Here is a 25215-nt window from a genome sequence, read left to right on the forward strand (position 1 = left end):
AAAAGCAAAAGCTGCCAGGAACACGATGATTTCTGAAGGAAAAAATATAGAAAGGTGCAAATTGGCAGCGAAGGAAAAGAGACAACAGGAGGTAAAATATAGCCTACTTCATGGTTCTGCGTTAAATTGACGCCGTGGGTACATGTAGATACGGACCCTGACATGCCGGCCCTGCTATTACGCTAGAACAACGCAGACACCAGTGCATAAGTATAAACCTCTGGCCACTTACGTAGGCTACGGCGAAAGCTCTGCGTAGAGCCCCCGCAGAAGCATAAATCCCACTTAAATGTGAATGTGCAGCAAAGAGTAGCTTGTCACTGAATGATAAAACAAATAAAATGAAATATTGTTTACAGTTGGTCTGTCACTTACAGTACGAGGAGGAGCAGCAGGGGCTGTCAACTTCTTGTCCTTGGCTTTGGGTCCTGGTTTTCTGCCCCTCTGAAGTGGTTTCCTTCCTCTTATCCCTCTGGGTTTCGGAGGCATGGGGGATTCTGGGATTTTGAATTCGGCTCCTCCTGCTCTGAGGTGCTCTTCATAAGGAAGCATAAGCCTGACACACACACACAGTCACAGGACGCTTAGCGCATTTGCTTTTAAATTAGAAGCCTTTGTTTTAGCCGAAGAGATGTATTTTATAATTTATGGGTTTTTTTTGGTTGGGGGGGGGGGTGGGTGGGTGTAGAGTTTCTGTCTGACCTCTCGTAGTGTCTCCTGGTGCAGGTAGCAGCACTGGTGCTGCCGGGGCATCCTCCCAGCTCGTTATAAACTATTTTCCAGAGACGGTCCAATGTCACCTGTGACACACACACACACACACACACACACACACACACACACACACACACACACACACACACACACACACACACACACACACACACACACACACACACACACACACACACACACACACACACACACGAATTCCTGAAATCCTTCAGAAAAGAAACGTGTGTGCTGGTAGGACTGTCCCTTTACCATTCAAACATGAGAAAAATGATATTCAACAATATTCAATATGTAATCATAAGCTAAAATTGGAGTGTTTAAATGCAACAGACCCCGTGCTTGTTCTTGTTCTCTCTTGTCTTATATTATATTAACACTTAATTTCTTATTACAGCTACAATCATGATACAACAAACAGATGTGTGTTGTGGTTTGTTTACTGAAACAAATACATTGATATAATGTAATAATAAGTCACAAGTTTGTTGTTAAACTCTGTCTCTAAGACAAAGACTCTTTGTATGAGTCTGCAGTGCAGTCCGCAGATGGAACGTATTTACTGACGAGGCGCAATTTTAAATTAATTTTAAAAAATATGTGATGGCTGGAATTCTATTTTTTTTTTTAAGTGCTGAGTGGAGTTGAAACAATTACATACCTTATACAGCGAGTCATTAGGGGTGTTAACACTATGTTGTATAATACAGTATTGTCCAGTACAAGGCTCAGTTCAGCACAGAGGGTGAAATGGACGAGTGAACGGGCCTTTTGTTGTGAAACAGAGCAGCACTGAGCTGAAACTATACCTCCCGTTTCTGTCCCGTCTGCCTGTTTAAATTTGTTCTAAAGCTGCTTTTGTTGCGTTTATTTACTGTAAACCGCTTAGAAATGTTTCAGGCAGAACTCCACGGTTTCATTCTGAAGAGACAAATGTTATTTTACACAGCTGAGTGTTAACAGTTAATGAAAAAGGTACTACTGATTTGCCTGTACTGAAAATACTCAAAGTCATGAATGTTTTGAATCGTTAATAGTAACAGCTGCATATTGGATTCACCTTGGGACTCCTTTGGATACATCTGGAGTGCTGCCATTTCAGTTAAAGAAATAATTCTACAGTTTGAAAAAAAAAAAATACGCTTATTTTTTCCTTGCGGACAGTTGGATGTTTGTAGAGTAAATGTAAGGCTCCAGAAGCCACTTAGCTTCACTTAGCTTAGCATAAAGCCTGGAAACAGGGCAAACAGGGTTGTGGCTAGAAGGGATACAGCTATGGCCGGAGGTTAGGCAAAATTACGCAAAATCTGATATAATAATATAATTTTAATACTTTCACCCAGGAAACGCATGTTTGTTCTTTGGGAGAGTTTTAATCCAAACCACCATCTTTTTCCTAAACTTAAAGCTACAGGGCGTAGTTTCTGAGGAATTCTAAGTAATGACATACATACAGAGAGAGTGGTTGTGGAGCTGATAGTCTTGAGTAGCTTGTAGCAACTCATTTGGCAATGGCTTGAATGTAACCGACGTTCATTATTATAAAAAAGGGACGGACCAAAGCTTTAACTAGTCGTTTTGGTCCCTAAACTGTTGTCGCCGTAGCTTCGGAAGAGACAAATGTTATTTTATACGTCATAAATATCATCTTGTGACTCCTTTAGATAAATCTGGAGTGCTTCCATTGTAGTTAAAGGAATAGTTCTATAATTCTATAGTTTTGGGAAATGCCCTTATTTAGTTCTGGCAGACGGTTAGATGTATGAGAGTAAATGTAAAAGGCTACAGCCAGCAGCCAGTTAGCTTAGCTTAGAGTAGTGACTGGAAACAGGGGGAAACAGCTAGCCTGGCTCTGTCCAAAGGGAACCCAACCCACCTACAAGCACCTGTAAAGATCCCTAATCAACACACTATGTATTTTGTAGAAAAAAACTCAAAGTGTAAAAAAAGAGTGGCTTAAAAAAAAGAATCTGTTATCGCAGTTTTAAAATGATCCTCTGCAGTTGGGGAAGTGGGAAAGTGCATTTGACAGCAGAGAGAAGAACACCACACAGATACGAGGAACCAGTCGAGCAGGAGTTTTAAGATGCAGCCGTCTGTTTCCTGACACATCGCTGTTTCACGCTGTGCTCTTTTAAATCATTCTCATTGGCATTTTGTTTTAGATTTCAACATTTTATTTTGTTAATTTGGTGTATATATATATATATATATTTTTTTTTTTAAAGATTTTTTTGTGTGGCATTTTAGGCCTTTATTTTGACAGAACAGCTGAATACATGAAAGGGGACAGAGGGGGGAATGACATGCAGCAAAGGGCCGCAGGTCGGAGTCGAACCCGTGGCCGCTGCGTCGAGGAGTAAACCTCTATATATGGGCGCCTGCTCTACCAACTGAGCTATCTGGGCGCCCTAATTTGGTATATATTTAGTGTTTCTGTTTTAGGTCGCCGGTCTCTAACTGATTGTTGTCATTTTTTAGCTCAACGGCGCAATTCTGGTTACACAAAAAGGTGAAAAAGAAAAGTCTTCGGACAGATTTAGCCATGATGGGGATGCATTACGGGGGATGAATTGAACTTGTGACTTTGTCCTTTCATTTCTCAAATGTCAAGAGCACTCCGATTCCCCTTTTAAAGGGCTTTCAATCTTCTCATGCAACTCTCCCCACTAAACAAATGAGAATTTCCCAAAATATCAAACTATTCCTCTCAGTAAAGGTTAGATGAGCTACATAAACTAATGGCGTTTTTCCACTACATGGTACCAGCTCGACTCTACTCGCCTTTTTTGGTTTTCCATTATGAAAAAAAAGTCCCTGGTACCTGCTAACAGGTACTTTATTTAGTATCGCTTCCGTCGAGGTTCCAAGCGAGCTGAGGCGATACCAAAAGGTGACGTGAAAACCTGCAGACCACTGATTGGTCGGCGAGAATCGTCACTAATCACTGCCTCATCATTGCTATAGCGACAGACCGGGGGTGTCCTGAACAAACCCGCCTTTTTTAAATAGTTTAGCCAGCGGTGTTTTTTTTTTAAAATTTTTGCTGCCTCCAGCTTCTTTGGAAACTAAATGTGTCTTCTGGCTGTGGCAACAACAACACGCCTTCCACGTTCTGTGTGTGTGTCGCGTTAGGTCATGGCAGTTTCCTGTGGTGTCGCTATGACGATCAGCCACGCTCGCCTCACGCATGAGGCGGTACTAAATCTGTAATGGAAAAAGCAGGACGGGGCACCACGGCCAAGCCGAGCCGATACTAGCAGTGGGTAAGCGCCATAAAGCAACATGAAGTGACTCACCTTTTTGTAGCCTCCGAGCCGCTTGACCACAGAGTACATGAGGAAGAGGTCAACTGGAGAGAGAGAGAGAGAGAGAGAGAGAGAGAGAGAGAGAGAGAGAGAGAGAGAGAGAGAGAGAGAGAGAGAGAAAGAGCGCAGACCAGACACGCAAACATGAAACACAGGGCAGGCAAAAGTTGTAATTCTGAAATGATAACGCTCAATTTGACTAAACAAATGTGTTCTGATAAAACCTGCAAAGTACTTTGAATGTGCATGATTTTTTTTCCCCCCCCCTGCGGCTTACAAAAGATCCAGATGACACGAAGCCTCGCATGTTTTCACACTTTCAGGGTTCGACTGCTGCTTTAAGCCTTGTGTTGTCGTCTCGTCGGCCATAAACACGTTGTCCTTCGGGTTCAAAATTTAAAATAAACCTTTTTTGGTCCTTTTTTTTTTTTTTCCCCAACATTTTTTGTCGCTTTTCCTGATCACGTAATTAACACTTTATTTTAAAAAACATGGTCAATGAAGCTAATTTATATGACATTATACCTCATTTTATATGATAATATAAAATAATATAATACAAATTATAAATGATTTTGACTAATAGTTAAGATCAGAGGGTGTTCACAGACATGTCAAAGTTTAGTTTTGAAACCATTTTTTTAACAATTCTTTTCAAATGCTATAAAATTGGATAAAACACCCAAAGTTCAATGAAACTAATCATTCATTTAACCTGCAAAGAACACCCATGCATCAATATTACTGTTGGGCAATTTGGTTAAAAGAAACCTATATTTCTGATATAAAAAAACTTTGGAAACGGGTCAAACTTAGGGCTGGGCAATATTTCAATATTATATCGATACTGTGATATGAGTCTAGATATCGTCTTAGATTTTGAAGAATTGTAATATCGTTACATGGTAAGTTTAGACTTTTCCTGGTTTCAAAGGCTGCATTACAGTAAAGTGATGTCATTTTCTGAACTTGCCAGACTGTTGTAACTGTTCTATTATTTGCCTTTAACCACTTAGTCATTATATCCACATTATGATGGTTATTTATCTAAAATCTAAATGTGGAAGATATTCTGTGAAAGCAGCAATTGTCAACCCTAGAATATCGTTGCAATATCGACATGGAGGCGTTTGGTCAAAAATATCGTGATATTTGATTTTCTCCATATCGCCCAGCCCTAGTCAAACTTGACCCGAGGACAACACAAGGGTTAATTATGATGAACCAGATGAGATCCACTGATATTTTAATCACCACGTCATAATTTCAGCTGCTACATATTCACGTCTTCAAAACGCGCAAAAGCTTCTGGCAGTTCCACCTTTAAAAGCTGTTTTTATTTAGCTCCTCTAAACTTAATTCAGATGCTAAAGTTTCCTGAGATATAAAATATATCGAGTTCAATTAACTATTCATTCCGATAAAATACTATAAGCATAATTGTATAAAATACGTATAATAAAAACATTACATTCATATTTGTAATGGAAAAATGTTTACGTAGTTGTGGTATGATTACACATAATATGTTGGGATTGTTATATTTTAAGTCATTAAGCTAACTAGTAATTGATGGTGAAGCCATAGAATATATGCTAAACTGATTTAAATACATGTAACACAAAAGGAGTTAAGACATGAGAATATTAACGCAACATTGTCAAATTATATTGTATAGTATATATAGTGTATATTAACTAAATAAAAAATATTAAGGAATAGTAATATTAAGGTTCAAATGACAAAAAAAACGAAACTTAAAAAAAAAGTAGTAAAATATAATACCATTAAGATTATTTATTCATTATCATTTATGAACTCATAGTGGAAGTGAATTGCGGTGATCAGATCGTGATGTCAAATGTTTGACATGTTAATGTGTTCACAATTTGTTGACGCTGCCTTCAGGTGGCTTAAAAAAAAAAGAAAAAAAAAAATCGCAGTTTTAAAATGATTCTCTGCAGTTGGGGAACTGGGAAAGAGCATGTGGCAGCAGAGAGAAGATCTGAAGCCGGAACAACACACAGATACGAGGAACCAGTCAAGCAGGAGTTTTAAGACGCGGCCGTCTGTTTCCTGACACACAGAGCACATTCAATACTAGGGCTGTGCAATTACCTCACATTTTTCATATCCACTGGTATTTTTTAGAGCACGACGGATATATCGGCTGATATTAGGCATTTTCCAAACTATCGGTATCGGCTTTATAATGGCAGATAAATAAATATTTTAAAAATAAAATAAATACGGAGGCAACATGCGTTGCATAGTTTGTCCACCAGAGGGCGCTCTACAACGTCCCTGCTGGCAACTCAAGATTTTTTTTGTTGTTGTTTTTGTTCAAAGTATGCAGTTGGGGATGAAGTTTCATATCTTAAGTTTGCATTTTTATACATTTTATTTATCAGAACTTTAATATATTTTGATATTCCTCTGTTCTGTTGTGACAATAAAACAAACAAGTTTATTTTCAAACCGCATTATCATATTATTTTAGTGAGGACTCAAACAACTAATGTTAGGGAAATCTGTTTATGTTTTGTTACGCGTTTCTGGATTTTTTTTTAAAATATATATAGGCCGATATATCGGAATATCAGATTTTTAAATCACCAAATATTTGTAGCGATATCAGCCTTAAAAATCATTTATCGGTCAGGCTCTAGTATTTTTTTTTTTTTTATTTTATTTTTTTTTTTGCTTGCTCGTTTCACTGCTTGGGTCTTATTTTAACAATTGTATCACGTAAAGCACTTTGTGACTTTGTAAAAAGTGCTATATCAAATAAACGTATACTTTAATCGCGATTTCTATCTTGTGTTCTAAATGGGGGAAAACAAAATTCAAACGGGGAAATTTCACAGTTCAAGGTTTTGTTTTGTTTTTATCACTGTTGATTTGTTTAACTTTCACTGTTTTTTTTTTTTAAGTTCATTACTTGCAACATCTTTCCAAAAGATGAGTAATAGTGTTAAATAATGGTGATTTCCATATTGGCAAAAATAATTGTGATTAGGCTTTTTTCCATAAGCGACCAGCTCTATTTAAAAGGTCCTATGACATGCTGCTTTTTGGATGCTTTTATATAGGCCTTAGTGGTCCCCTAATACTGTTCTGAAGTCTCTTTATATAGACCTTAGAGGTTCCCTAATACTGTATCTGAAGTCTCTTTTATATAGACCTTAGTGGTCCTCTAATACTGTATCTGAAGTCTCTTTATATAGACCTTAGTGGTCCCCTAATACTGTATCTGAAGTCTCTTTATATAGACCTTAGTGGTCCTCTAATACTGTATCTGAAGTCTCTTTATATAGACCTTAGTGGTCCCCTAATACTGTATCTGAAGTCTCTTTATATAGACCTTAGTGGTCCTCTAATACTGTATCTGAAGTCTCTTTATATAGACCTTAGTGGTCCCCTAATACTGTATCTGATTGAATTCTATTCAATCAGATACAGAATACTGAATTCTCTGGGTGGGCAAAGCAGAGAAAGGGGAGGTAACCTTGCTCCTTATGACATCATAAAGGGAAGATTCCAGATCGGCCCATCTGAGCTTTCATTTTCTCAAAGCGAGAGCAGGATACCCAGGGCTCGGTTTACACCTATCGCCATTTCTAGCCACTGGGGGACCATAGGCAGGCTGGGGGAACTTACATTAATGTTAAAAAAACCTCATGAAGTGAAATTTTCATGCCATGGGATCTTTAACACATTAAGTGAAGGTGCAGCACGGTAACATTGAACAAACACATGTTTAACAGCCTCAGGTATGTCACAAAACCCCCACCCACATCTGAGTCAACCTTTGCCAGGAAGTGTTTGTCGCCAAGTCCCTGCATATATCCTCCACCCTAAGTACAGAGAGGAAAAGAAAAGAGAGACTCACTCTTCTTGAAGCCGAGGTTGGGGACTTTGTGGATGGGCGAGCCGAGGCGCTCCATGTAGGCAAAGAGCTGATCCAGGAACAGCTGCTCTTCAGGGTGGGGGAGCCAGCTGCCCTCACAGCCGACCTCCACACTGCCCATCACGTTCTCCTGAGAGGGACACATCCAGGGTTACAACAGACACACACACACACAGACAGGGAAGCACCAGTTAACAGACAGACACATGATGGGAGCAAGTACAACTGAAGCTCATAATGTTAGTCAGACAACGGTTTATGTAAATAAGACAAATATCTGTGTCTTCGGTGTTTATTAGAAGAAAGAAAGAACACCTCTAAATCCTGTAAAAACAACCAGCGATTCTAAAAAAAACCTCGTCAATAATACGTATAAAGAACAAACCTTCATCCGCTCGATCCAGGACTCTGATTGGCTGGAGTTTGGGGAGTCTTTACCGTCTCGGCCTTTCCTCTTGCGAGGTCGCCCTCGAAGACTGAGAGACGGACATCCTGTAGAAAAAAAAACCCACAAACAACATACATGAAGACTCAAAGAATGTCAGAAATAAAAGAGAATGCAATTTTATTTTAAGGAATGATTATGAATGACAAGTAAAGTAATGACAAGTGTTAACACTTGGTCTCAGATCCCCAATTTGTTACAGAGAGCTACAGATGTCTAATAAGTCATTTAGGAGGGCCAGCCGAGGCAGCAGCTACACTTACACAATCTGTCAAAAAGGTAATAATATGAAGGACGGTGAAACGTTCCTGATGTTCAACTTAACTACATGTATATACATTATAAACTGTGTGAGATGTAGCTTATTATCCAAGCTGTAGAATACATTAAAAAAATCCGGTGCGTTGAAACAATGAATCAAAAAAAAATGTAGAAATGGCAAATTAAAATGGTTATAAAAATATTAACAGAACAGTTATATTTATGAAAACTTTTCAGACAAATGACTTCATGTCTTTTTTTAATCCACAAAGTACCAACTCAGTGCTTACTGAACTTGTTAGCATTTGAATACAAACCGATGACACACAGACAACCTGGAAGCAGGTTAATCCAGTATCAGAGTGCATGCGGGAAATAATACAACTGCCTTCCTGTTTTTGCTTGTGCATCTACTAACTTCTACTGACTATGTTAATAATGGGTTTTAAAGTATCTGCCTCAATAATCCAGTACGGTTCATGCTCCGGTATCCCCCCCCCCCCACCCCCTCCGAAACACTCACTGAACTGCCAGGAGAAGTTGGTGCTGTTCTCCAGCGTCGGGTGGTTGAAGGTGTCCCTGCAGTACATCAGCCGGGTGTTGGGCAGCGCCTTGACGCCTCCCAGGGCCAGCAGGTGGGGGTCCTGCAGCCCCGGGCCCCTCGCTCCATCCTGGAGGCGTCTCTGCAGGGAGCGAAAGCGGCAGTACTGCGGGTAGCTGAGAATTTTGATGCCCTGCCGCTCCGCCAGGTCGTCTGAGAGGAAAAAGACATGAGACGCGTGAACCGAACCCCCTGCTGTTGTTGCTGTCATATTCAGGCTAATGTCCGTCACCACTGCACTAATTCCACATGTACGATGGCGGAGTTATGTCACACGACGCTGCTCACAGTTTCAGTTTTTACACAAATACTTTTTGTATTCACCAAATAGTTTTAATCTCTGGACTTTGGACCGTTTCGGTTCTTTCAATGGCTGTTAAGTTACCATCAGTGGAAATGGACACTTCCTGCAAACATCCAGGGAAGGGTCAAACTCAAGGGCAACTGGACTTGGTTAAAAGGTGCTCCGAAGAAGTTTCATCTCTTATCCGAGAAAGGCTTCTTCAGTTCTTACTGAACGGTAGGGAAATCCTGGTTTATTAACCACCGTGGGCTCGTTGTCAGGATAATGGATACCGTTTTGTTCGTTAGCGCTCCTGGCTGTTGTAACGACAGTCGTTATGGCCGTTGGATGACACTCGAGGCCAAGTCTGAATGGTATTCACACATATGGCCTCGTGAGAATCGTCATCGTTCAGACCTGGCCTCGAGTCAGAACGGAACAAGTCTTTCGGATGAGAGAGCAAACTTCTTCGGAGCACCTGTTAAAGCTATAGTGCGTAGTTTCTGTCGCCCCCCATGAGGAATTCTAAGTAACGACAACAAAACTGTCGGCGCGTCCACATGATACAAGCCTTCCGTGATCGCGCACCTCCTCCACACAGCTGCTAGTAGCCGAGGAGGACACGGAGGATTAAAAAAACATGACGGACTCTTCAGAAGAGGTCATTATCTTCACTCAAGTTTCTGCGCGTGAAAGTCGCCGGACGCCCCAACCTCCTGAACATAGTCATACTGAGAAATACAGAGAGAGTGATGTGGAGCTGATACTCTTAATCAGCTTTGTAGCAACTCATTTGGTAATGGCTTGAACGTAACGGACGTTCATTAATATCAAAAAGTTACGCACTAAAGCTTTAACCAAGTCCAGGTGAGTTTAACCCTTCCCTGGATAACTATGACCTGGATGACTGAGAACCTTCATAGACTTCATGCAAAGGGGTTTCACATAAAAAAAAAAAGCCATTCAGAGGCTCAAAGGACATAAACCCTCTTGTGGTAGGCTTTTATTGTGAAACATCTACAGGAAGTGTTAGATTACTTTTATGTTAGCCTAACACTGGATAGATGATCAGAATTAGAGAAACTGTTAGAAATAATAATTGACAAAGAACAATATTTCTGCACTACATTCACCAACTGTTGACCCTGTTGGAGGAGCATATTGCCAAACTGGTACCATACATATTTGTAGTTTCCAATTAGCCAATCACTGCGTTTGATCAGTGGGTGAGTGTTTCTTACTGTCAGTTTTGTCTTTGAGCGGCTCGCTGCTCTGTAGAGGTTTGTGGAGGCCGTTGGTGTTGCTGGGCAGCGGCTTCAGGCTGCTGTTCCACGCGGCCGGCTCCGCACACGCCCATCGCACCAGGTCCTCCACCCGCAACACCATCTTCCTGGACACTGCCAAAACTTCATCCTAAAAACACACAAAGAGGTTGGTTTCCGTAATTTTAGACTGCTGTTGTGTAATTGCTGTGGTTTGGGAATTCCCAAAAAAAACTCCAAACCAGCACGGCAAACTTTCCATTGAAAAAAAAAATAAATAAATGATTCACTGGATTAAAAAAAAAAAAAAAGATGGTTTTAGAAAATGTATATCTAAACTATAGTACGTTTTACATAAAGTACGTTAAAGGTAGATAAAGACTGGAAAATGTATGCATCGATTTCTCAAGACGAGGCAAATTAATTTACGTGGCACATTTCATACATAAAGCCAATCTGAGCTCTTCTGGCAATTTGTTCCACATTTGAGCAGCACAGAAGCTTAAGGCAGCATCGCCGTTTTGTTCCACTGCACCTCAAAATGAGGCCGATATGTCAAAGTACAAAACAGGAAAACAGGAGTCAAACTAAACTCCAAACCACAGAGATGCATGTTTACACTGACAGCTTAATACAGACACAGATTTCTCTCAATGGAACTCATTTAAGTGGTAAGTGCATCAACAATAGAGGATTACATAGTATTTCTATTTTTATTTATGTGCTCATTAATTTATAGCTCCATTATTATGGATTTTTCTCTTCTGAATTGAAGGCTAAAAAGGTACTGAAGGCTTGACTCGCCACGAGGTAAAGCCTATCTTGAATTAAGATTTGGATATTCGTCAGCACGTCTTGTCAAAATGGATCGTTATCACAACTCTTGACAAAGCATGAGGAAGGAGAACAGAACTGGGCAGAAAGCAAACATTGAGGACTGACAACACTTACTTACCTTGAGTGAGAAACGTAAATCTGATTCTGGCTTTTGAGCAAATAGAAGAAAAACCGATTCACACACACGTGAAGTGGTTATATGTTGGGCAGAAGTGTTTTACAGTTACATTTCAAGTTTAATGTAACTTTGGAATCTGTGACCAGTTATTTAAACTAGAGATGGCCCGACACCACTATTTGCTTCCTGATACCGCTCCGATACCAGTGTGTCATATATTTTAAGTTTTAACAGCTGCATACTACTACTGTATGCATGGGTTATGATTGCTATCATTGTAGTTAAAAGTATTTGTGGAACATGAACAAACACAAACAAACAAACAAACACCACAGAACTTTATTCATTATTATCACTATTATCCAGTTTGACAATCAGTCATAAACAGAAAAAGAACATAAATAAACTACTTTAAAAGTAGATTTTCTCCAGGGCTAAATTACGTGGCATCGGATCGGTGCATAAACTCAGTACTTTCTGATACCGATACCAGCATTTTAGGCAGTATCAGATGCTTTCTTTTAAGATAATTTTTTGGGCTTTTCCGCCTTTATTTGATAGGACAGCTAGGTGAGAAAGGGGAGAGAGAGAGGGAAGACATGCAGGAAATGATCACAGGTCGGATTCAAACTCTGGACCTCTGCGTCGAGGCATAAACCTCTCAGTATATGTGCGCCTGCTCTACCCAGTGATCCAACCTGGCCACGTATCATTCCAATTAAAATCTGATTTTTGTTGTTGAAGTGTTACAGTTTTTCTCCTAGGAAGCACTTTAACTTTAAATAAATAAAAACTGTACAGCACCACTCTGCTTCTCCTGTTGAACCATCACCTGCTTGTTCATATTCAAGGATGCGAAGGTGAACAAATGAATGTGAATGTGGCTGAATATGTGCCAATGTCTTGATTGGTTTGCTGGTGACGTTTTGACATTTACGTGAGAACACTAAAAGAACCTGCGGAGTGAGAGAGATAAGGCTGTGCCTGCTCAAATAGGGTTTTTATTACAAAAAGAAAATAACCGTGTAGCTGAAAACCGACAAAAAAAAAACGAGCTTTAAGTAAATCTCGAAGAGTAATTCTTTAAAAAAGTACTTTTATGTTTAGATTTTTCACAGCTGACGGCAAAAAATAAATAAATAAACCCTAAACATTAAAGCACTTTCTAAAAGGCCAGATGGTGAATTTAGCCTTTGGGTGTTGGGTTCTCTTCAGTTCTTCTGTGATTGTGAGGAAAGGTAGGGGGGTATTGTGTGAGGTTTATTAGATGTTCATTGAAGCATTGGATGAGATAATGTATGATTATGTTTCTATGTATGTTAACTGTATGTTAGTGTGTTTATGCGCGGTGTGTCGCCATTTCATTTCTCTCGAATGCCCAAGATGAATTTCTCCTATAGAAGACAATAAAGGCTTATCTTATCTCTTATTAAACGTTGCCTCCCAGTATGATTACATAATATTTCACAAATGAACTGACTATCCAACTTTTTTTTGGAGGTGTAAAGCCACCTTGCAAGGTGCAATGTTTTCTTTCTTCATTATTATTTGTATTATTTCTCATCATTCCACATCTGTGCTTTAAGACGTGATTTAGACATATAGAGTCAGTGTCTGTTATTAAAGCTAATATGTACACACAGTATATATTAGTTATTAAAACGAGCCAGCTGTATATCAGGTCAATTTATCTCCACCTCAACTAACTACAACATTCACGTACTGCTTATTTATTAATACGCCAATAATAATGATCCAATATTTTAACACGGTGGGGTCATTCTGAGTACGTCATGCATCTGTAAATCATTTGCAGTTGTAACAAAGGTTTTCTCTTCTCTTGGGTCCGCCTTTCCTTCCCATTTGCATTTAGTCCTTCTGTTTAAGATGCAATCTGAGCTCAAGTATTAACCAAAACAAGACAGCAGGGGAAGCTAAACAGTCAAACTGTATTTGTCCTAATTTGGTAAAGAACCACACCGAGGTTCTGCTGCGCTAAAATGAACGAAGAGTGGCCGAGCTGAAAACAGCATGTTTTGGTTTCATGTAATATGTATTTTAAGTCATTCCACAACACAAGACAGAGAGTAAACAGCCATGACACTGTTCTGTTTCGCTCTGGAATATTTCAGACCATAGCAGAGAACATGAGTGAAGCAGCCATTTCAAAACTAATCAGGCAGGCCTGCAGATGTGGAAAGTAATTAAGTACATTTACTTAAGTATTGCACATAAGTACACTGTTGAGGTACTTCTATTTTACTTTAACATTGAGCTACTCCATTACATTTGAGAGGGAAATATTATATTTTACTCTACCACGTGCGTTTGATAAGATTAATTACTTTGCAATTAAGGTTAATAATACAAAATATAATGAAGAAATAAATTATAATGCAATATTATAGATTAAGATAAGGGGGGGGGGTTTGCAAATTACCCGACAGATAAAGAATATAAAGTAGTTAGAATTTGCCACACTTGTACCTGCTTCAATATTAAACAAATGTACATGTTAATGGATCATTAATCATGGTCTAATTATATAATAAACATTTTGAAATGGCCATTCTGCATAATGATATTCTTTTACTTTCGATGCCAATACTTCTGTTCTTGTAATATTTTGAATGCAGGACTTGTACTTGTAACAGAGTATTTCTGTATTCAGTGGTATTACTACTTTTACTTTAGTAAAATATGTAAGTACTTCGTCCACCACTGCAGCCCTGCTGTGTTATTTATCTGTTTATGGAAAGAATCTGGTCTAAGGAGTTAAAATGGTTACCTGTGATTTTTCATAACTTAGTCGGCCTCAACTTTTCGCCTCAGGACCGCTGCTTTTTTTTTGCGTGTCCCCGCTGCGGCAACCCCCGCCTCAGCTTCAACGCACTACCCACATTCATAATGAATGGAAAGACCTGCGTTTTTGCCGGACCGTCTGACGGCCGACGCAGGCTGTCTGAACGCGGCCTTAAACTCTTGATATCACTGACTTAAGCCCTTTCACACATGCACCTCGTTACGTATATGTTATTCAAACATAAAACCAACATTTAAAATTGGCCTAAAATTACTTTTATGTAAAAGTCACAATTGTCAGACATGGAATACGTAGTCTATATCCTTGATGTTCCACTTCCGGGATTGCTCCGTTACCGCCCGTAAATCCGCCGGATTTCACTCATTTAGGCCGGATATCCGTTGCCTTGGGCTTCCTTTGTGTTGGCATTTTAAAAACTCCGGTGGATTTCTGAGGACTATGGTTAACTGCTCCTCAGATCTCTGCAGGGTAAATCCAGACAGCTAGCTAGACTATCTGTCCAATCTGAGTTTTCTGTTGTACGACTAAAACTACTTTTGAACGTACACATGTTCCACCAAAACAAGTTCCTTCCTGAGACTATTTTGCAGCAGCACCGCGGCTTTTCTCCGGTGCTTAGCACCGCCCAAGACAATTGTGATTGGTTTAAAGAAATGCCAATAAACCAGAGCATGTTTTCCTCCCATCCCCAAATGCTGTGTGGACTAGCCAGACCCTCCTCCAACGCGCTTTGAAGGAGGGTCCGGCAAAGCGAGACTATGGAATACGTAACATTGCTGGCTCCATCCATCCATCCATCCATCCATCCATCTATATCTGCAATTCAAAGCGCTTTACATGAAAAATTAAAAAGGGCATTGATAAAAAGAAAATTTTAAACAGTCATTAAGGAGCCAAGACAAAAGAAAATAAGAACAAGCTTAAACAGTTCCAACAAGACAGCACGTTTACAGAAAAAGACACAAAGCCTGCATGATATTAAGCATGTGTTGCGTGAACGGGAGGTAAAAAGTATTCCCAGTTCTCTCACAGGCTGCATTAGGACTTGATTTTAAAACTTGTGTGCTGTTGAAGTCTTAATTAGTGACCTGATTAACATTAGACATTTACGGCTGCCTGTTTTATAATGTCCATTTTTTTTTATAGCTGTGACATAAAAAGAATCTCAACAATTTAGAAGTGGAGACATAGTTTATCAAACATATTTTAGTTACTTTGAGCATAGGAGATAAATGATACATGTATTAGTGCACTCTCAATGAAGCAAACAAGAGATGCATTCAATGTCTGTCTGTGTATTTAACTGGCAGTGGTCACCTTTACATACACCCGACGTCCTTCAGTTGAGACTTGAGCTATGCTGAAGTGTTACAGGTCCGATCTGGTAAGATTACGGTCGGGAATCATATGTAGGAGTCCTTATTCAGCAGCTAGTTAGCATAGCTTAGCATAAAGACTGGAAGCAGGGGGAAACAACTAGCCTGGCGCTGTGCAGATGAAACAAAATCCACCAACCAGCAGCTCTAAAGCTCACTGATTAACACGATAAGATACTCGATAATCTCTTTTCTTAATCTGTACAAATATCAACGTGTATCAGATATACACAGTGCATTATATTTTAGACCATAGGTTTTTTTCCTCTGAAAAACCACAAGAGGAATGCATGCATGTTATGAGTATTTTGAAACGGATAGACCCTACAAGATAAAAAAATAAATAAATACTATAACATAAATTTGGACAACCAAACCTCCTCATATAAAAGACACTGGGCAATGATCCCTGTTAAAAAACTTTCAGACGGCTTATTGTTCCACCAGGAAACTTCAACAGTGGAAATATCTATGTTCAAAATGTGGAAAATTTGGTTTCAGACACATCATTATCAAGGATTTACATTTGGGTAATGCATTGGTCTCATTCCCAAAGGGAGGGCTGAGCTGCAGCCTGCATGTGAACTGTGTTAATCAAAAACACATCCACATCTGAGACTTCTTACTCGGTTCATGTTCAAAACTAAACATGCATTTTTCTTGCATTTAAAGTAATTCAACTGATTTTTCTTTTTTTGTTTTTTTTTTAATTAATAAGATTATTGAATAATTTCGAGAGCTGAGATGTAAACTGATGGTTTTTGGCGGTTCGTCAGTGCTCATTAATGAGACATTTTGGAATAAGGAAAAGGGAGAAAGATTAGGTTAAGAGGCTTTTTGATCAACACGAAGACTTTGTCTGAACCTGTTCTTGGCCAAAAATGTTTGGATAAAAAAAGGAGGCAGGGTTCCTGTGACGAGGTTATTAATAGATGTTCCTTAAAGCATTGCCCAGATTATATTCACTGCCATTACGAGTCCACAGGAATAACCGAGGGACACCACTGTTTTTAATGCGTCATATTGTATATAGTATACAAAGTAGAGATCGACCGATACTGGTTTTTCAAGGCTGATACCAATAACGATTATTAGTAGTTAATGAAACCGATAACTGATTTGGAACCGATATGCATTTGTGTGAAAATGAAAATCTTTAAGTCAAAGTTTACATTTTGGAATGTTAAACTCCAACACAAAACTTTGTTTAAACGCTTTAAACAATTATTTAATAAATTAAGAGACTTTTTTAACATAATACCCAGTAAAAGATAGTCAGATAGTGTTGTGGGGGGGAGAGACATTAAGTTAGACTCAGTGGTGAGTGAAACCGGAGCAGATTATATAACCGATAATTATTATTTTTTTTCAAATTGTATGTCTACTGCAATCACCAGGGAAAAGTAACTACATTTACATACTGTGAATCGTTTTTTTTTTAAATCAAGAATCGTTTTTGAATGGAAAATCGATTGTGAATCGAATCTTGAGCCTAAGAATTGAACCCACCTCTCCATGCTCCCGAGTCCGGCCCTTCGGCGTGTCCTCAGGAAGGAAGTAGAGCCTGGCGCTGGCCAGCAGGTGGCGCTGTGTTTTGTCCTCCCATAGTAAGGTCACCTGCACATGAAGAAGAAGAAAAACACAAGGGCATTTAAAAACACAGATGTCTGGAAACATTTGATTGCTGATAACAATGTCTGCAGTCTTCCAAACAGCAGGTTTTGTAAGTTTAACATTTAGTTAGTGTTTAGAAAATAACTTTGGAGTTACTTTAAAAAAAAAAAAAAAAAGTGATTCTGTGAACTGAGAGAACATCCTGCAACCTTCAGGCTGATAAAAACACATCTGGTCAGCTCAAAATACACATTAGTCAGGCAGAAAATGAGAGTTGTATTTGACAGATCACGTGAGGCCTGGGAACAGGAACACATCCATAGAAAATTATTTTCTAGCTTTAATGTTGTTCGTGCATACTGAGGTTTAAAATTGAATTTCCTTCTATGATGCTTATTTTCTGAACTAAAAACAATCATTTTTTGTATATTTTCTGGTACGACTTTGCTTTTTGCCCTAAACATCACCAACAAAGTCTGTAATTCAACAAGGTCTTTAAGTTTCATTAATCCTGATTTGATAAACAGTCCGTTGGTGTGTTCCGTTGAATTCATATTGCTCTTTTCTGTAAAATTAACAATGGCTCTACGTTAGTTGCGCATGTGTTCCCCCACACTTCCACACAGTAACTAAAAGTAAGGCAAGAACTCGCATTGCCTTGTAATCTAACACTTACCTCTGCGATGCACACGGGATCCTGCGGCCCACAGCGGATGAAGTAAAACTCCCCGAGCTTCCACACCTGGACGGGCCCGTCGGGTTGAGCTCTGCTGCTCACCGACTTATAGAAGGCGTAGCTGCCTCGCTGGCAGGAGGGGGCACCCAACCACTGACAGAAAGAAAAGACAGCGCTGATGAGGAAGAGTAAATGGCCCCTGTGTGGCTCAACAGGCACCCATGGCATTTTGACAGTTAAGAGTTTGGCATTTAATAAGCTCTGCAGAACAATCATAGGCCAGAATGTTACTCCCACAAACATCAGAGACAGAAACGACTACGGCTGTCCTCGACTAAAGAAGTTCTTAGTCGACTAACACTCATCCAATTTTGGCGAATCATCGAAGATTCACTTGATTTAATTGACAGATCTGTAAATTCAAGTTTCTCCACAAAGAATTACCAAATATTGTGTTTACCAGAGATGTGCTCGTAAGTTTCCTGGAAATAAATCATTTAGCATGCGAAAAGCATTAAACGTAAATAACTGACGAAAGAAAGTCGACCAAGACCAAAACGGCCGAGTATTCGACTAATCGACTTAGAGAGAAGACACGCCAGCCCGATAATAGGCCGTCGGACCGTATGGCGAGGTCGGTGACTCGAGTCTGTTCGGTGTGTCCCGTGCCGTCGGCCGTCCGAGGAGCCGTCGGCATTCATTTGGGACGACCCAACATGTTCAGTCGGGAGAGGGCACTCGGGACTCGCCCGGAAATGGCGAGCAGATGAGCCGCTCAAAATCTGACGAAAATCTTTTAAACTGACCTTTGTTGATCTGAAATGAAGACAGATTCAGAAACTGCACGGCCTATTTCTCACTTAAAATGTTTTCAGAAACACGTTTCGGTGAACTATTTTAGAACAATATGAGATTGTATTCTGAACAAGCCGCCATGACAGTCTGGCTGTGAATTTCCGGAGAAAAAAGACCCACGTGACGCGTTCGTCCAATCAGCTGCCGGTTTTCATTTTCTGGGAAATAATCAGACTGTTAAGGAAACAATACAGAGCAGCGCCGCCTGCTGCTATGAAGACGTATTACGTTTCGTGCACGCGCAGAGCGTACGCTCAAGTCGGCGTCGCCTCAGTGTGTTCTGAGGCATTTTTTGGACCTCGAGGACCCGACTGATCAGTCCGACTGGCTTTTCTGCCGACGGTCGGCCGTCTGGTTGGTGTGTCAGGGCCGTTAAATGGGGGCAGCTCTAGAAATAACATCTAGTCTGGTTGAGTGAAATCTCAGCACGGTGTCCTAAAAAAGTAACAGATTGAAAAAAGGAAACAAGGTAGATGAGGAAGCTAATATTTTTAAATATAGGAATAACAGAAAATCAAATCAAGGTACAGAGAGCCGAAGTCAAAGAGTCATGTTCCAGGTGTCAGAAAATAACATTGGCATTTGCAATCATTAATAATGTGGTTTCAAGTGAAATTATAGAGAAAAAAGTATATAGCCGTTTTTTCCCCAGCTATATACTGACTATGTTTACATGCGAGCACAACAGTAGTACGATCTTAAAACAAATCTGCAATTCTTCGAATGATATTCCCTCAATATGTTTCACAACAGACGTTCTGAGAGAATTGAGTTAGTATGTGCTTGTTATTATCAAGTTAGACAACGTAATTGTATATCATGATATCTCGATATATGATTTCATCACGTTATGATTCCATTGAAAGACGATATATTGTTGGATTATTGCCCCGCCCTACTTTAAACGTTAGTGTTGGTGGATGGATTTGTCACAGTACTGCCACACTGGTAAAACCTCACTGGAGCTGTAGTTGTCTGCATGCTAACAAATCCATTGTTTCACTTTATTGAAGTTACAAAGCACTAAAAAGGTTAGCATGACACACAACAAGGATGTTAGTGTAACAGTCTACACACTTCAAGTGCTCATATTATGCTTTTTGGCTTTTTCCCCTTTCCTTTATTGTGTTATGTATCTTTTTTGTGCACATTATAGGTTTACAAAGTGAAAAAGCCCAACTACAGCTGTGCACTGTAGTTAAAGCCCAAAGTCCACCCCCTCCCCCCTGGTTTCATCTCCAACAGAAAACACTGTTCACAAACTGCTCCAAACAGCTCTATTGTAGTACAGCCTTTACTTCAGAGACAAACGTGGTCACTTTGTAACACACATTATAATGCTCACCTAGCTGCTAGCATGGCACGCCCTCATACTCTGCTTCTGACTTGCTAGTAGTCCTTACCTAGCTACTGTCAGGGCACGCCCTCATACTCTGCTTCTGACTTGCTAGTAGTCCTTACCTAGCTACTGTCAGGGCACGACCTCATACTCTGCTTCTGACTTGCTAGTAGTCCTTACCTAGCTACTGTCAGGGCACGCCCTCATACTCTGCTTCTGACTGGCTAGTAGTCCTTACCTAGCTACTGCACGTGTGTGACTCCCAACAAAGATGGAACAGAAGTGAGAGGTCTCACTCTGTAGCTAAAACATAGAGCTCAACACACAGGGTGAAAAGAGGAGCTGCAGCAATGTGCAGTACAACAAATATATGGTGTTTTTTGAAAATTAAACCATGTAAACATATTCTGATATAACCTCTAAATACAATTATGAATTATGAACCTGAAAATGAGCATAATATGGCTGCTTTAAAACATTCTGCCTTTCTACAATTTGTCATTTTTCATGCATTAGAAAGGGAAAACTTTCTAATGCGTCTTGGGTGTATTCGAGCCATAACTTCTGCAGAAACAACCTCTGGCATCAACACCTCTTGATGATAAAGATGCACCATCTTGCAGCGAGGCGGTATATGAAGGTGTATAAACAGCAACTCAGCTCAGGATATTGTAATATATTTAACAGCTCAGAGAGGAAATGTTAAAAATTAACTGCACAGACTGTTTAGCATGGCAGAGGCCTATCTGCAGCCCCTGATAATGACTAAAAAAAAAAAAAGATATCAACGTAGCTGAACAAAGTGATGCAGCATTTTAGTCCACCTGCCTGCTCTCACAAAATGCCTACCAGTGTTTTACTGCCAATGATCCAAAACACTATGGAGGGGCAAAAGCCTGAAAGTTAAGACATGTATAAACCTGTATGATCTTAGTAATCTGTATGTGTCGCAATTCTTTTCCAGATAACTGGTCTGTTTTATGACTGAACATGAAATCAAATCTAACTAAAAATGGAAGGAGTCCTTTGATTTTCTCGACAACCGTTCATCAGATCGACATCACACTTGGCAAGCTCTTGAGATCTACGGGACTTTTCCATTATTAGCGCGTACGCACCGTGTAGTCTATTAAGAGGGGAGAACTGCATGCTGGGTACAGCAGAGACCGGAGAGGTTACATTGTAGCAAAGTCAAACATTTCAAAAATTCAGTGATGCAACGTTCAGAATGAACGCTTTTGTTGCTAGAAATAGCCTGGTCCCAAATAGCTAGCTGTTAGCAAATGACGTATGTACTCTGGCAGGTGTCTTGCTCAGAACAAGGGATAGTCCGATTATCGACCCTGGCTGATTATTGGGCCGTGTTTTGGCAGTTTGCAGATTATCTGTATCTGCGTTGTATTTGCCTGATAACCGATAAAGTTAATGAATTAAAAAGTGTGCTAATGGGCGCCCGGGTAGCTCAGTTGGTAGGCGCTAGGGCTGCTCAATTATGGGAAAAAATATAAATCACGATTATTTCGGTCAATATTGAAATCACGATAATTTAACATGATTACTCGTTGACTTCTGGAAAGATGTTGCAATTACTGAAATTAAAAACAGTGGAAAAAGTTAAATATAACAGTAACAAAAAACAAATACAACTGTGAAATTTGCCTTAATACTTTTCCTATTTTAAAACTTTATGTTTTCATTCAGAACACAAGAGAAAATAAGAGTTTACTTGCAAAAGGTAATGAGCTAAATAATTGTTTTTCTCGATTATTCCATTTTTGTGATCATTGGGAGCCAAAATCATAATCACGATTAAATTTCGACAGCCCTAGCAGGAGCCCATATATAGAGGTTTGCTCCTCGACGCAGCGGGCCAGGGTTCGACTCCGACCTGCGGCCCTTTTCTGCATGTCATTCCCCCCTCTCTCCCCTTTCATGTCACCAGCTGTCCTGTCAAATAAAGGCTGAAAATGGCCAAAAAATAATCTTAAAAAAAAATAAATAAATAAATAAAAGTGGTCTACTTTGTCTCGGCTCCAGCTCTGTGTCTGTTCCTCTGCTCCGGTTTCACTCACCACTGAGTCTGACTAAACGTCCCGCCCACAACACTACATGACTCTCTCTATATGAGCAGCAATACCATAGGGCGTAGGCCAAGCCATCGGCACAATTTGGGCACAATTTGGACGGGCACTGTACTAGTAAAATAAAAGAGCCGACTTCGCAAAAGAGCAGCTTAGCTTCCTGTTATCATTACACTACAACACAGGGTCACACTTCCTGCTAAACTGGTAAATTAGAAGTTATTTAGCTGCTTAACATTTATTTTCACCCGGCTGCACAGTATGAAGGCCACATGATTCCCAGAAAGCAATCATAAAATCATCAGCTGTAGTTTATCATTAATGTCTGTAATGTATTGTAGAGGAGCCAGCTTGTAAAGTTGTTATTCTGGTTTCCTGCCGTTCTTTGACGAGAACTAAGTCTCACAGGACTGAGGCCTTTTGGCTTTTACAGGTCTGATCAAAATATTGGGTATATTGTAATCAAAAAGGTCAAATATTAAAGTGCGCTGGGTAATGCGCACACTATGATAGAAAGTAATGGGAACTTTCCTCTCGGGTCAGATCTCATCAGAGGGTCCTGCAGCCACGTTTTCACCTCATTACAACTAAACTGCTCTCATCGCGGCTTTCATTTCACACCTCAATTTCATTCCTAAAGCCGGCGTTATCACGATGCCATTCTTCATTGCTGGAAGTAGCTACGCTCCTCATCAATGTGCCCTCTGTAAGGGCTGCACGATACGAGGAAAAATAGGCGATAACGTTGATAAATATTGCAATAACGATATGAATGCGATAAATAAAACAGGTGTACTCATTTCCGGTGCTTTCAGTATTCTGCTAAAATACATCAAACTGCATGTTGAAATCATTTCTAACTTTCTTCCATTGAACAAATTGAACATTGAATTGACTATAAAAAGGCAGCACTTAAAAAAAGAACGAGAGTTACATTTTAAAGTGCGGTTTTCAGTTGTTCAGATGTTGCAGCCTTTTGCGATGTGTATGTAGCGCCATTTGATATTGCGATGGAGATTAAACAAACGATATATTGTGCAGCCCTACTCTCTATTAGAACATAAAATTGACAGCTTCATCCTGTATTTGTGAGCAAAACTGCCTACTCTCCTAAGTCTTCTTTTAGGAATTTACAGGAATAAGACCACTCTCAATATAGTATAAGTCAAAAAATAAAAATACAATAAATAGTGACATTGTACATTTGCTTACAAATGAAATAACCCTCTTTCTCACACTTTGCCTAAATCATTCATCCATTACCGCCAGCTGAATGTGACATCTTGGTCCTTGTTATCATTTATATTTGTTACCATTTATTTATCATCTATGCATGTATAACAGAGCACGCCTGCAAATGAGAGCAAGTGTTCAGGGAGCAAACCCTGTATAAACGGAAAACGAAAGGTTTCAGTGATCAATGTATGTGGCTAATTCGCACCCAGTGACACAAACTAACCACTTCCTGCAAGTGCTTCAAAGTAAAAGTCATGACCTCTCCTCTTTGGAGGAAGGCTTTTGCTTTGAAACAGCAACAGGAAGTGTTGAGTCTGAACCGCTGCTCCGTGTGTCATGGTGATGGTTTGGGCTCAGATTTAGGAAGTTAAAAATGCTTTAAGCAGCTGCTGTACATTGTTGTTGTTTTTTCTGCATAATCTATGAGGTTCAAAGGTAGGGCCGCACGTATCGATTATTTTCGGTATTAGTAGATCTGTTGATCTTTTTTTTTTTTTAAAATCATAAAACATCAATGAAACATCAGAAAATATTGAAAAATGTCCCTCACACGTTCCAAGGGTCCAAAGTGATGTTTTCAAGTTTGTTTTGTTTGACCAACAGCCCAAAACCCAAAAGATATTCAGTTAACAGTAATATATAAAAGAGAAAAGAAAATCGCAAATCACAAAGTGGTTTGGCTCTCTGACATGAAAAATAAACGATTGCCTTTTTGCTTCTCGAATTTCAAAGTTCAAAAACACCAAACCAGCTTCTTCTCTCGGTTTTCTATCGTTGTAAACTAAACATCTTTAATCTTCAACTGTTGGCCGGACAAAAAAGATTTAAAGACGCCATCTAGGACTCTGGGAGAGATTGATCAGCCCATACTGAAAACAAATGTTGGAAGCAGCTCTAACAGAATCAGCATATTTTCTGTTCCTTTCTTATTTTCTTTAAAAGCAAAAAAAAAAAAGGAGCTGAAACGATCAGTCGAGTTATTGATTAGTCTATCGACAGAACATTTATTGGCGTGCTTATTGGCTCCCTGACGCTGGTGAGCTTTACTCCTTAGGTATAGGGTTGGGTACCGAAACCCGGTTCCGCTATGGAACCGGATTAGAACGCAAATTTCGGTTCCTCATTTCAGTTCCACTTAATGTGTGGACTGAAATATTTTCCCTCCGTCGCTCCGAAACGGACGTAACAATATCACATTTTCTCTGTAGTCTACCGTTAGCGAGCTACCGTAAATGTAGGCTACTTTTAAAATGCCATATTTTCCCTCTGGGCTCACCAAAACGGACGTAAAAGCATATTAACCATTCACTGCACGTGATCGCTAGTAAACATATTACATCTTTGATGTCATTTTTCAGTTTTTCAAGAATCGGTTTAGGAATCGGAATCGTTTTAAAAGTACCTGTTCGGCATCGGAATCATAAAAATCCAAACGATACCAAACCCTACTTCGGTAT

The 25215-nt window shown here is 39.7% G+C and overlaps 1 protein-coding gene across 1 annotated transcript in view; it reads right to left on the reverse strand.

Annotated features, from left to right (window-relative positions):
* Positions 1-25215, reverse strand: part of zgc:77151 (uncharacterized protein LOC337153 homolog) — a 42279-nt gene that overhangs the window by 6938 nt on the left and 10126 nt on the right. Inside the window, exons 2-10 of the mRNA XM_031308057.2 lie at positions 18248-18400; positions 17467-17574; positions 10782-10953; positions 9180-9410; positions 8336-8442; positions 7933-8080; positions 4032-4084; positions 703-800; positions 376-556 (exon numbers count right to left, since the gene is read on the reverse strand). Of these exons, the coding sequence (XP_031163917.1) occupies positions 376-556; positions 703-800; positions 4032-4084; positions 7933-8080; positions 8336-8442; positions 9180-9410; positions 10782-10953; positions 17467-17574; positions 18248-18400 (1251 nt within the window). The remainder of the gene's footprint in view (positions 1-375; positions 557-702; positions 801-4031; positions 4085-7932; positions 8081-8335; positions 8443-9179; positions 9411-10781; positions 10954-17466; positions 17575-18247; positions 18401-25215) is intronic.

Source organism: Sander lucioperca, chromosome 13 (genome assembly GCF_008315115.2).
Source record: "Sander lucioperca isolate FBNREF2018 chromosome 13, SLUC_FBN_1.2, whole genome shotgun sequence".
Classification (NCBI taxonomy): domain Eukaryota; kingdom Metazoa; phylum Chordata; class Actinopteri; order Perciformes; family Percidae; genus Sander; species Sander lucioperca.